Consider the following 13,450-nt stretch of genomic DNA (forward strand, 5'->3'; position numbering starts at 1 on the left):
CTGCATTTAAAAGGAAATAAAAAATAAATATAATTTATTCTATTGTGTAACATAGAAATCTGATAGAAAAGATATAGGAGAAAGATGTGTGCTATTGGTAGAATATAAATCATTCATAGGTCAGCTTAGAGGCTGCATTTTATTAGATTTGGCTCTAATACTAAGCACTTTATAATATTGCCATTTCGTGCCTTATTCATGCTGCCTGTGTGTTGTTCATGCCAGTGACTAGAGAATAATGCAGAAATAATATTTAATTGATATATTTTATGAAAATTACTTTCCTGTGTTGGAACCGAAATTGGAGTCAACTCTAACGTCGTAGGAATTACAGAACAGGAGTTATGAGAGAAATTTGAAGGGTTTTACTCAGAGATCTACAGACTGCAGACTTGCACGTGTTTGGAGTATTAGGAGTCTGGTAAAGTCTGTTCTTTGTTCAGTAAAATGCTACATAATACTGATGTCACATGGCATCAGGACACCATAGGTCGGAGGTCGATGATCGACTTTGTAGTTGTTTCATCTGACCTCCGGCCGTATGTCTTGGACACTCGGGTAAAGAGAGGGGCGGAGCTGTGAACTGATCACCACCTGGTGGTGAGTTGGATCCGATGGCCGGGGAGGAAGTTGGACAGACTTGGCAGACCCAAACGTACTGTGAGGGTCCGCTGGGAACGTTTGGCAGAGTTTCCAGTCAGAGAGATCTTCAACTCCCACCTCCGGCAGAGCTTCAACCAGATCCCGAGGGAGGTTGGAGACATTGAGTCTGAGTGGACCATGTTCTCCACCTCCATTGTCGATGCGACGCGCGGAGCTGTGGCCGTAAGGTCTCCGGTGCCTGTCGTGGCGGCAATCCCCGAACCCGGTGGTGGACGCCGGAAGTAAGGGATGCTGTCAAGCTGAAGAAGGAGTCCTATCGAGCCTGGTTGGCTCGGGGGACTCCGGAGGCAGCTGATAGGTAGCGGAGGGCCAAGCGAGCTTCAGCCCGGGTGGTTTCAGAGGCAAAAACCCGGGTCTGGGAGGAGTTCGGTGAGGCCATGGAGAAGGACTATCGGTTGGCCTAGAAGAAATTCTGGCAAACCGTCCGGCGCCTCAGGAGGGGGAAGCAGTGCCCTGCTCACACTGTTTACAGTGGGAGTGGGAATCTGCTGACTTCGACTGGGGACATTCTCGGACGGTGGAAGGAGTACTTCGAGGATTTCCTCAACCCCACCGACATGTCTTCCACTGAGGAAGCAGAGGCAGAGGGCTCAGTTGAGGACTTATCGATCCCCCAAGCTGAGGTCACTGAGGTGGTTGAGAAGCTCCTCAGTGGCAAGGCACCGGGGGTGGATGAGATCCACCCTGAGTACCTCAAGTCTCTGGATGTTGTGGGGCTGTCTTGGTTGACACGCCTCTGCAACATCACGTGGCGGCTGGGGACAGTGCCTCAGGATTTCGTCCCGGTCGTGGAACACTGGACCATCTCTATACCTTCACCAGGTTGCTCGAGGGTTCATGGGAGTTTGCCCAACCAGTCCACATGTGCTTTGTGGATCTGGAGAAGGCATTCGACTGTGTCCCTCGTGGTGATCTGTGGGGGGTGCTCTGGGAGTATGGGTCCGGGGCCCTCTGCTAAGGGCTGTCCGGTCCCTATATGACAGACTTGTAAGTCAGACTTGTTCACGGTGCATGTTGGACTCCGGCAGGGCTGCCCTTCGTCACCGGTCCTGTTCATTATTTATATGGACAGGATTTCTAGGCGCAGTCAGGGGCCAGAGGTAGTCCATTTTGGGGACCACGGGATTTCGTCTCTGCTTTTTGCAGATGATGTAGTCCTGTTGGCTTCTTCAAATCAGGACCTTCAGCATGCACTGGGACGGTTTGCAGCTGAGTGTGAAGCGGCGGGGATGAGAATCAGCACCTCCAAGTCCGAGGCCATGGTTCTCAGCCGGAAAAGGGTGGCTTGTACCCTTCAGGTTGGTGGAAAGCTCCTGCCTCAACTGGAGGAGTTTAAGTATCTTGTGGTCTTGTTCACGAGTGAGGGAAGGATGGAGCAGGAGATCGACAGGCGGATCGGTGTATCTTCTGCAGTGATGCGGTCGATATGCCGGTCTGTTGTGGTGAAGAAAGAGCTGAGCCGCAAGGCGAAGCTCTCTATTTACCAGTCGATCTACGTTCCTACCCTCACCTATGGTCATGAGCTTTGGGTCATGACCGAAAGGACAAGATCCTGGATACAGGCGGACGAAATGAGTTTCTTCCACAGGGTGGCTGGGCGCTCCCTTAGAGGTAGGGTGAGGAGCTCAGAGTAGAGCCGCTGCTCCTCCACATCGAGAGGAGTCAGCTGAGGTGGCTCGGGCATCTGTTCCGGATGCCTCCTGGACGCCTCCCTGGGGAGGTGTTCCGGGCATGTCCAACCGGGAGGAGGCCCCGGGGAAGACCTAGGACACGCTGGAGGGACTATGTCTCTCGGCTGGCCTGGGAACGCCTCGGTATTCCCCCGGAGGAGCTGGAGGAAGTGTCTGGGGAGAGGGAAGTCTGGGTATCCCTGCTCAGACTGCTGCCCCCGCGACCCGGCCCCGGATAAGCGGTAGAAGATGGATGGATGGATAATACTGATGTCTGTGGAATAAATGCAATGAAGTAGAGACACTAATCATCTCTAAATTCCTAAATGTGTCAGTAATTCATTCTCATGTTGTCATTATGCAAACCTTTAACTATCAGACTGTATTTAAAGACAAACACAGTAGTGAATAGGAGATTTGATCCAATAAATGCAGTCTGTATCCTGTATAATCCTGTAGGTCTGTGTTTGAAGCAGCTCCTGTCTGCCCCTCTGACTAATCCCATCTCTAAAGCTTGTACACCTTCAGGTTGGAATGATATAAAGTGTGGAGATTTTTTTTCCCCACAAAAGCATATACATACACAAACACACACACACACACACACACACACACACACACACACACACACACACACACACACACAAAAGCATATACATACAGTACACAATATCTGTGAAATCCTTTTGGAAATCTTAGCAGTGACTTATTTGTTGATGCAAGTTCTATTTATGCTTCAGTTTTTTTGTGTCTATTGGAGTATAAAAACTCTACAGAAGGAGGGTGGTGTTAAACTAAGTCAAGAGGCTTCTTGGCCTAGTAGGCCTCTGCTGGAGAAGGGCCTGGGCATCAGCAGTTTTGACTACATTCAACTACAACAATCACCTTTTGTACATCTTGGTAAGATCATGCCTCCTAAGCAAACTAAAGCTGCAGTGTGTGAGGATGAGTCTGTTGTCACCATGAGTGTACTCTCCCAAATGCTGGAGCAGCAGAGAGAGTTTTATAAAGACATGCTAACTCAGCAAGAAAACTTTAAAAGTTTCATACAAGTGATTATGGAGGGAACAAACAAGAGACTGGATGGTATTATACGGGATGTACAGGAGCTGAAGACAAGTCTGGAATTCACACAACATATGATGGAGGAGATGAAATCTGGACATAAAGAAACTGAAGCCAAAATAAAATCTTTTGAAAACGACTTAATGAATTTAAAACGTGACATTGATGGAATGTTCACCAAGCTTGACTACATTGAAAATCAACATAAAAGGAAAAATTTAGTCATTGACAGTATAATGGATGATAAGGAAGAGAGTTGGAGTGGGTTGGAGCAGGAGGTGCAGCACATGTTCTCCAATAATCTGGGACTGGATGGGAAGATTGAAATTAAGCGTGTTCAAAGGATAGGTCAGTACCAGGAGGGTGGAAGGCCCAGGAGAGTTATGGTGAGTCTGCTGCGCCTCAAAGACAAACAACGCATTCTTTCCTCTGCTAAAAAACTCAAGGGGACTAACATCTACATAAATGAAGATTTCTCTGGGGCTGTGCTTCAGAGAAGAAAGGAACTATGGCCTAAACTTAAAGCTGCTAGAGCCCAAGGTGAAAAGGCAATACTAAGGTATAATAAATTGGTAATTTTGCCTAGAGAGGAAAGGATCCGGGACTAAGACATAATTCAGTGTAAAATAATGTTATATTATAATTCTGATGTGTTTTAAATTATATTCTTATATCACACTAATGTGTACAACCAAAACTAGTAAAGGTTTGGTTTTGGCACATCTAAACATTTGTAGTATAATGAACAAAATACAAGACATTAATAATTTAGTGCATAAATATTCAATCAATATATTAGCCCTATCTGAAACACATCTCGACAGCTCTATTCAAAACTCAGAATTACCAGTTAAAGGTTTTAATGTTTTTAGAAAGGATAGAAATAAATTTGGTGGTGGTGTGGCCATCTTTGTGCAAAGTAATATTCCTTGTAAGTTAAAACAAAATTTAATACGCAATGACATTGAAGCTATATGGGTAGAAGTCTATGTACCTTATATGAAACCAGTGCTTGTGGGATGCTGTTATAGACCTCCTAATGCACACGTGGACTATCTGACATGCTTGGGTGAAATGCTTGATAACGTCTCTGATGTTAATTGTGAACTTTACTTGCTTGGAAATATGAACATTGATTGGAATGATGACAGATGCATAAAGAAAAAGAAATTATTTTCCTATATAAGTGTCTGCAATTTACATCAAATAGTTAATGTGCCAACAAGAATCTTTAGCAACAAGGTGGGCATTACAACAGCAACATGTATTGACCACATTTACACTAATGGACCAGAATTGTGTACTGACGTTGTGTCAATACCAGTAGGGTTTAGTGATCATAATCTCATTGCTGTTAACAAGAAAGCTAAAGTCCCTAAAGCTAAAGCTATTTTTGGTAATTATAAAATGTTTTATAAAGTATCTGCCATTGAAAGGATTGTGAGAGAAGTTAAAGATGTCAATTGGAAACATGTGTACAGTGGCCACAACCCAGGAGCTTCCTTGGATGTTTTTATGAGTATGCTTTTGAGCATTGTTGATAAATATGGTAATATGAAAAATATGGTAATAAAAACACATACTGCAAGGTGGATTGATTCAACATTGAAAAATATGATGACGCAAAGAGATGAGGCTAAACAAGTGGCTGTGAAAACAAGATTGTTAGAGGACAGATTAAAATATTGTAAATTAAGGAACCAAGTTACTAAAATGAATAAAAGGAAAAAGAAAGAGTATTACAAAAACAGAACTGATAGTGTTAAACATGATGGTAATAAGCTTTGGCATATCTTAAATGAAATTCTGGGTAGAAATGGAAATGCATCCCCTTCTTTTGTAGAGTCTGATGGAGGTTTTATAACAGAATCTAAAGATATTGCAGACTATTTTAATGATTATTTTATAAATAAAGTTAGTAATTTAAGAAAAGGTTTTGGAACACAAGATTTTAATTACTGTGAACTGATCAAAAAGGAAATCATGGCTAATAAAATATGTAACTTTAACTTTAATTGTGTGCAAACTGCAGAAGTGATGGCCCTGTTAAAGTCTCTTCCAACATATGGTAGTCCAGGCACAGACAACGTGGACAGCCTAGTATTGAATAAAACAGCCGAATATATTGCTGATCCGTTGTGTCATATATTTAATCAGTGTATAGTGAGTGGAATTTATCCTACTCTGTGGAAGGAAGGGAAAATTATTCCATTGATAAAAGACAATCGATTATCTTATAATGGGCAAAACTGCAGACCTATAAGTATTTTGCCTGCACTCAGTAAAGTTATGGAAAGAATTATTCATACACAAATTAGTAATTATTTCCAGAAAAATAATTTAATGACTATGTTTCAGCATGCATATAGAAAGGCACATTCTACATGTACGGCTCTCACACAGATGACTGATGGATGGCTTAGAAGTATGGATAATTCTGAATTAGTTGGAGTGGTCATGTTGGACTTCAGTGCCGCTTTTGATGTAATAGACCACAATATTTTAATTAAGAAATTGAAGAGCTATGGCTTCACTCCTGCTATTGCACTGATGAAAAGTTATCTTTCCTACAGAACTCAACGTGTTTTTTATAATGGTTCTTTATCTAATTATAAAGCTTTAGCATGCGGTTTACCACAAGGAAGTTGTTTGGGTCCTCTTTTGTTTTCTGTTTTTATTAATGATTTGACCTTAACTGTTAAAAAAGCATCAATGACAATGTTTGCAGATGACTCAACTGTTTACTATGCTTCAGATTCATGTGATAAAATTAATCATGTTCTTTCTAGAGAATTAGATTCGGTGTATGAGTGGGTTAGTGGAAACAAATTAGTATTAAATATATCCAAAACTAAAAGTATGATTATTGGATCAAAACAAAAATTGATGCTTGGATCGGAATTAAAGTTACATATAGCCAGGCAAAGAATACAACAAGTTGAGAAGGCTAAACTGTTGGGTTTGGTTATTGATAGTAGTCTTTCTTGGACAGATCACATAAATACTATTGTTAACAGAATGGGATGCGGCATTGCAGTAACAAAAAAATGTTGCCATTATGTAAATCGGGACACTTTAAAAATAGTTACAGAGTCATTAATATTATGTCATTTGTCATACTGTACTGAGGTGTGGTCCTCTGCATCTAAAAAGGACTTGACAAAAATACAAATTGTGCAAAATAAAGCAGCAAGACTTGTTCTGGGCTGCTCAATTAAAACAAGTAGAGATCAGATGTATTCTACTCTTTCATGGCTCACTTTAAACCAAAGAATAACAGTTACTATAAGCACCATGATATATAATACATTGACAATGAAAATGCCTATTTCTCTGTTTAATCAAATAGTGTACTGTAATTCTGTGCACGATCATAACACCAGAAAGGCAAATAAAGGTCATATAATGACTCCCCACCCAAAAAATAATTTTATGAAGAAAACTGTCCTGTATAGAGCTATTGTCATCTGGAATAACATTCCCATTGAAGTTCGTCAGCTTCATAATAAGCTGTTATTTAAAAGTAGTCTACGGTGTTATGTGTTGATGTAGGTTTTAATATGTCTTGATTAATGTAATTATAAATCATATTGTATTTATGTCTAGTCCTGTTATGAATCAAAACCAGATTTTATGTATGTATGAGTATGCGTATGTGTATGTATGTGTATATATATGTAATGTGTATAGGTGTATATATATCAATTGTGATGATTGAAATGTTGTTGTTGTAGTGTTTGGACCCCAGGAAGACTAGCTGATTGCGCAGACTTTCAGCTAATGGGATCCATATAAATAAACAATAAACAATAAACAATACATACAGTACACACACATACACACACACACAAAAGCATATACACGCACACAGACACACAGATCAAGAGATTATCAACAGGTGAGAGTTTCGGGCTGTCTGGCACAATCAAGTACAGATCTGTTTGTCTAATGTTCTTGGTAACGAATTAGCACACACACACACACCACACACACACACACACACACACACACACACACACACACACGCTGAGATAAAGTACAGCTGTCTCTACTCCATGTTTCTTTAATCTCATCCATTACTCAGTCATTAGGACTGCATTGTGTATCCTGATGGTCTGAACACACACACAGGTGTTTCTCTGTTCAGCGTCAAACAGCGTTCAGAAACCCGTCACTTCATGAACACAAAGCAGCTGTTTAACTCACAAAGAAATGTACAGTCAGCTCCAGTATTACTGAAAGACCATTTTTCCCTTCATTTTTCTCCACATCTTAGAGAGCATATCCTGTTTAATCTACCACAGTCTCACCCTACAGGGCATTTTATTATGTGTTATCTGCCTAATGTTTCACCCTCGTGGGCACTTTTCTCCACTGTACTTGGCCCCATAGAGAATATTTAATCATGTTTTATCTTCCATAGTCTCACCCTAAAGGGCACTTTATCATGTTTTATCCACTGTACTGACAACCTACAGGGCATTTAATCATCTTTTATCTACCATAATCTCATCCTTAAGGGCACTTTATCATGTCTTCTCCACTGTAGTGATACATAGATGGTATTTATTCATGTTTTATCTACTTCAACCTAGAGGGCACTTTCTCATGTTGTTTTGCTTGTAGTAACTCCCATAAGAAACTTTTCTTCTGCCTTAGTTGCACCCTAGTGGGCACTTTGTGATGTTTTCTCCAATGTGAAGGCACCATAAAGATCATTTACTCATGTTTTATATACCATAGTGACATCCTAGTGGCACTTTATCACGTTTTATCTACCATCATGGCATTTTAAAGGGCATTTTTTTATCTACCCTGGGGCATTCTAGGGCACGTTAACATGTTTTCTTCACTATAGTGGCACTATAGACATATTTAATAATGATTAATCTTCCATAGTTTTTATCATAATTGTTTCACATGTAGTGACTCACTAAAGGAAAATTTATCTACTGTAGTGGCAGACAGAGGGCACTTTTTTGGTGTTTCTTCAAAGGTTATCATAAATTCATTTTTTTTTCAGTGAGAATTATTTCTGTTAAAGGAGAGTAATGAATCCTGGTGGACTTCTTATACATTATTATTTTCACACATCATGATGAAGGGTGCCAATATTTCTGGAGTTGGGTATCAGCCATGAGACAGAGAACATTACATCATCGTTAATAACACAGATTTGCTCATTGTGTGTATGACCTGTATGATTGGGTGAAGTTCATGCACACCTCATACATCTGTTTTAATCTTTACTGCTGGGTATTTATCCATCTGACTGTAAGAAACGGAGACGTTTCTGTGAGCAGAGACAGACTCCGCCCTCAGAGTGGGCGGGGTTTGGGTCACATCCTAGTCCATTTAACAGGACAGGCTCGCTTATTTATCAGACCTGGAGAGGAGAGATCCAGGGGTTGCACACAGCAACTCTCTCTCTCTCTCTCTCTCTCTCTCTCTCTCTCTGTCTCATCATGTTGGTGGCTCTGAGCAGAACCGTGCAGCTCAGGAACCTCAGCTGGACCAGAGCCGTCTTGCAGAAGCGCAGCGAGAGCATTTACAGTAAGCCGCCCAAGACCAAGATCGGACCCGGGGTGAGTGTTTAAACGAGTGTTTAAAACTCAAACAACGTTTTCTTTTGATTTCACATAAACTTCAATATTTAAATCAATTCAAACACGAAAAATGAAAATGTAATAGCTGCTTCTTTTGATAAGCCGCATTTATCAGAAAATTGTCACACGGTACTAATAAAAAATAAAAAAAATCAGAAATTATTAAAATAAATACTCGTATACCATCTTCAGTGTCAGCTTCGAGATTTATAAAATAGTCATCAAAAATAATCAGATTCAACATTCTCCCAAACTGGAGGGATAAACAGACAGACATCTGCATCATCTCACACATTTATTAAACACATTCAACCCAAATTCTTGACCATTTCTTTCTATCTCATGTAATTATCTACATAAAAACACATGAGATACAGTACATGTGCTGTAAAGGATTCGACGCAATATGAATCATTTTGTTGAACTGTTCTGTAACTCTATGAGCAGTGAAAAAGAAATGGCTTTAAACGAAGCTCTAACTTTTTTTTTTAAAGAATATTTTATGGTTTCAGGTTAAATTCTGTAAGAACTAGAAGACTTTTTATTTTATTGGGAAGAACAAACATTCCTCAAACATTTGTTATTTTTTATTTCCTATTTAATTAACAGTAATGCTTAAATTGTATTTCTGCAATTCCTTCTTTTTCATTCATTCATTCATTCATTTATTCTTTCGTTTGTTTGTTTTTTATTTGTTTTATCGTTCGTTTATTCATTTACTTCACCTTTTTATCAGGTCTCTGTGGATCAGAATAGATTAAAACCTGACTTTAAATCTCAGTGAATGTGACCCTGATTGTTGTGTCTGACCTTGGACTAATCCCCAGGCCTGTGATTAGTTAACTCAAGTGCACTTGGATCAAACCGAAAAGGAAAAATTGTGATTGAGGGCCAGAGGATTGGGGAAACATTCAGCTCTCAGTCTTTAAGCACTCTGAGAACAAATAAACTCAAATAGTGGAAGGTTCTCAGGTCAGTTAAATAAGAACAGAATCCTGATTTCTCTACAGCGGCTCTGAGACACTGTCTGTTGAACTGAATTAAATAATGGAGTGATTTTGTAAATTTGACTTTAAAAATATATCATTAAGTTTCCATTCATAAACATACCAACACGGCTTTATAATCCAGTCTCTCCATAATATTATCTTTATGAATATTTTATTACCAAACCGTAGATGAAACTCTCCGTTTCCCCACAGCAAAGTTTCTTTATCATGTCGGTGTTCGCGACGGCTCTCCTGCTCCCAGCCGGATGGATCCTGCACCACCTCCCCGAGTACCGTCATCGCCCTCCTGCTCCTCGGTCCTGAACAGAGCTCCACCCGGCCCACATGCTGCACCCTAACACCAATCCCAACAGCCTGTTACTCACCATTACTCACCATCTGAGACACACGGAGACCAGCTGTTTACTGAGGAAGCATGAAAAGGAGTTGGAAGAAACCTTCAGCTCTTATGATGGAGTGTGTTGTGTAGAACAGCTCCACATTCATACCTGTAATATCTACATGCTCTACAAATAAAAAATAAATCTAATAAAAACGTGTGCAGCCTGTGTTTATTTGCAAGATCCTACAGAAAGCAGTGGTGTTTATAATGCTACATTACACCTACATAAGCCCTTCCAAACATTGTTGACATAAGGCTGCCTTAACAGGTTTATGTTACATTATGACAACTGGCTTAGTGACATAATGTTGATATCAACTCAGCTATAATCATGACATAGACATAAGACACCATGTAATACACAGCACTGTTATTAGAATGCCATGACACTGTCATAGGTTATAAACAGAAATATGAAACCTAATGTAATCATAGGTCAGAGAAACTATACATAACTCAGTTATAACAGTGTCATTATGTTGCTATGAGATGTCATGACACTATTAAACAATTGTAGCTCTGTTATTACCCTATCATGACAGGTTATAAGCAGTGATATGAAACTTGAATTATGTCACAGAAACGCTGCATACATCATCATGAACAGTGGCACAAGTTTGCTATAAGAGCTCATAAAACAGTAATACATAGCTATAGGGTGTTCATAGAATGTTATGACAATGCCATAGGTTACATACTGAAATATGAAACTTTACTTACTTACAGGTCCAAGAAGTAAATATAACTCAGTTATTACAGTGTTATGACATTGCTATAAGACATAGTGATGCTGTAATACAATTATAATTATATGACAGAGCTATGTCAGAATATGAAGCATCATAAAGCTCATGCTATATCAGAAACAATGATCAGTGATGTCTGTTGGAATAAGTCTTCATAAAAGTTTAACATAGTGTAAATGTATATTAGATGTCATGACGAGCTTATGTAGGTGCTATGAAGCCCTGAGACCACTATAAGAAGTGTTATTAAAAGTTCTTCAGTAGACACAGAGACATTTATGTAACTCAGATTAAGAGCATCTGCTAAAGGCATGAACCCAGTGACCAACGAGCTGCTTTGCTGAGATGATGTGTGATAACATCCATAACACTAACAGTACATCATCAGTACATCTGTATGTTTATATCCTCAGTGGAGCAACGGAAACTGTACTGTGTGAGAGCCTGAGAGAACCAACAGGACAACTCCAGGCTGTATTTATAGGGTATTAGTTTGGCATTGAGGGCAACATGGGAACACGAAAGCTCAGGGTCAGGTAAAGTTCATCAAACCAGTACATAAATCACCAAATCCTTTTAAAGAAACAAATAAAACTAAAGAACATTAATACATTTAATAATTCTGCTGAATTTCATCACTCTGAACAAAAATATGGTGGAAATAAAAACGCATTTTCTGTTAGATGAATAAATAATTCAGACTATTAATGTAATGAATCTTATGCAAGAATAATATAAGGAAATATAAAACTTCTTGTTTGCTATGATGATGGACAGATTGACAGATGAAGTCAGATACGAATCTCTGGAGACAATGATGTTTGTGGATGACACTGTGCTCTGTAGTGAGAGTAGAGAGCAGGTGGAGGAACAAGTGGAAAGGTGGAGGTCTGTTCTGGAAAGAAGAGGAATGAAAGTCAGTGGTAGTGAGACAGAATACATGTGTATGAACGAGAGGGAGGTAAGTAGAACAGTGAGGTTACAGGGGGCTGAGGTCAAGATGGTGCAGGAGTGTTTGTGTGGAAAAGAATGAAGAGGTGAGTGCAGGTGGGATGGAGTCGGTGGAGAAAAGTGTCAGCAGTGTTGTGTGTGTGATAGAAGAGTGTCAGGAGTGCTTTGTGTGTAACAGAAGAGTGTTATTAAAAAGCAAAGGAAAGGTGTAGAAGACAGTAGTGAGAGCAGCTCAGCTGTATGGGTTAGAGACTGTAGCAGTGAGGAAATGACATGAGGCAGTGATGGAGGTAGCAGAGATGAGGATGTTGAGGTTCTCTTTAGGAGTGACGAGGATGGACAGGATTAGGAAGGGGCACATCCGAGGGACAGCTCAGATTGCTGTTTTGGGGACAAGGACAGAGAGACTAGATTGAGATGGTTTGGACATGTACAGAGGAGGGAGACGGTTATAAGGATGTTGGAGATGGAGCTGCAGGTCATAGGTCAAGAGGAAGGACAAAGAGGAGATATATGGATGTGTTAAATGAGGACATGAAGGTAACTGGTGTGAGAATAGAGGATGATGAGGATAGAGTTAGGTGGGAACAGATGATTCACTGTGGAGACCCTTAACAGGAAAAGACAAAAGTAGAATAAAGGAAGAATAATATGAGAAAATAAATGACTCATGTCTAAGAGCCACATGTGATAATAAATGAATCATCTGTAAGAATCGACTGTGTCACACTCGTCTTTTCTTTAAGGGTTCTTTATCACATAGACAAGTATTTTCTATTCATCATTAAGCAGTATAATCCTGGAGCTATTTCCCCTTTAGTTCTGCAGCTTAGGAACCTTATTGAGCCCTAGTTAGATTGTCTGATCCATTAGTGCTCCCATTTTCAGGCTGACTGCTGATGTGATCTGACTCTCAGCTGGAACAGAATGACCTGACGTGACCTGAAGTGACCTCCGGTAGACAGAAGCTGCGGACTCAGAACAGGGAAAAGCTCTGGATATTTTTCCAAGCTCTCTTGAGAACAGACAGTGGGGATAATGATTTATTATCTTTACCTCATGCTGCACAGTCATTACATCAAGTTTATCTGAAGATAGATCACGATTACAAGCACAATTCATTTCTGAGAATCTGTGTTTAAAGAGTTTTGTTGTTTAAAGCAGGATATTATTATACATAATATTGTCTCTAGTGCAAACATTTCCAATATTCCCACGACTCAGGATGGAATGTTCCGATCCTCCTGGTTAGGACAATCATACTGCAGAACTGTAGTGCGGACAGAAACATAGGCAAAAGCCTTAGACACAAATATATTAACTTAAAGAAATGACTATAAACAGAAGCAAATAAATA

General features: G+C 39.9%; 1 protein-coding gene across 1 annotated transcript; it reads left to right on the plus strand.

Moving 5' to 3' along the window:
• The first annotated feature begins 8,770 nt into the window (after nucleotides 1-8,770).
• Nucleotides 8,771-10,549, plus strand: si:dkey-85n7.8 (COX8 domain-containing protein). Its single transcript, XM_060864941.1, has 2 exons — nucleotides 8,771-8,983; nucleotides 10,207-10,549. Exons 1-2 carry the CDS (start codon nucleotides 8,864-8,866, stop codon nucleotides 10,315-10,317), a joined length of 231 nt encoding a protein of 76 aa, XP_060720924.1. The 5' UTR covers nucleotides 8,771-8,863; the 3' UTR covers nucleotides 10,318-10,549.
• The last annotated feature ends 2,901 nt before the right edge of the window (nucleotides 10,550-13,450 follow it).

This window comes from Tachysurus vachellii, chromosome 3, assembly GCF_030014155.1.
Source record: "Tachysurus vachellii isolate PV-2020 chromosome 3, HZAU_Pvac_v1, whole genome shotgun sequence".
NCBI classification, from domain to species: Eukaryota; Metazoa; Chordata; class Actinopteri; order Siluriformes; family Bagridae; genus Tachysurus; species Tachysurus vachellii.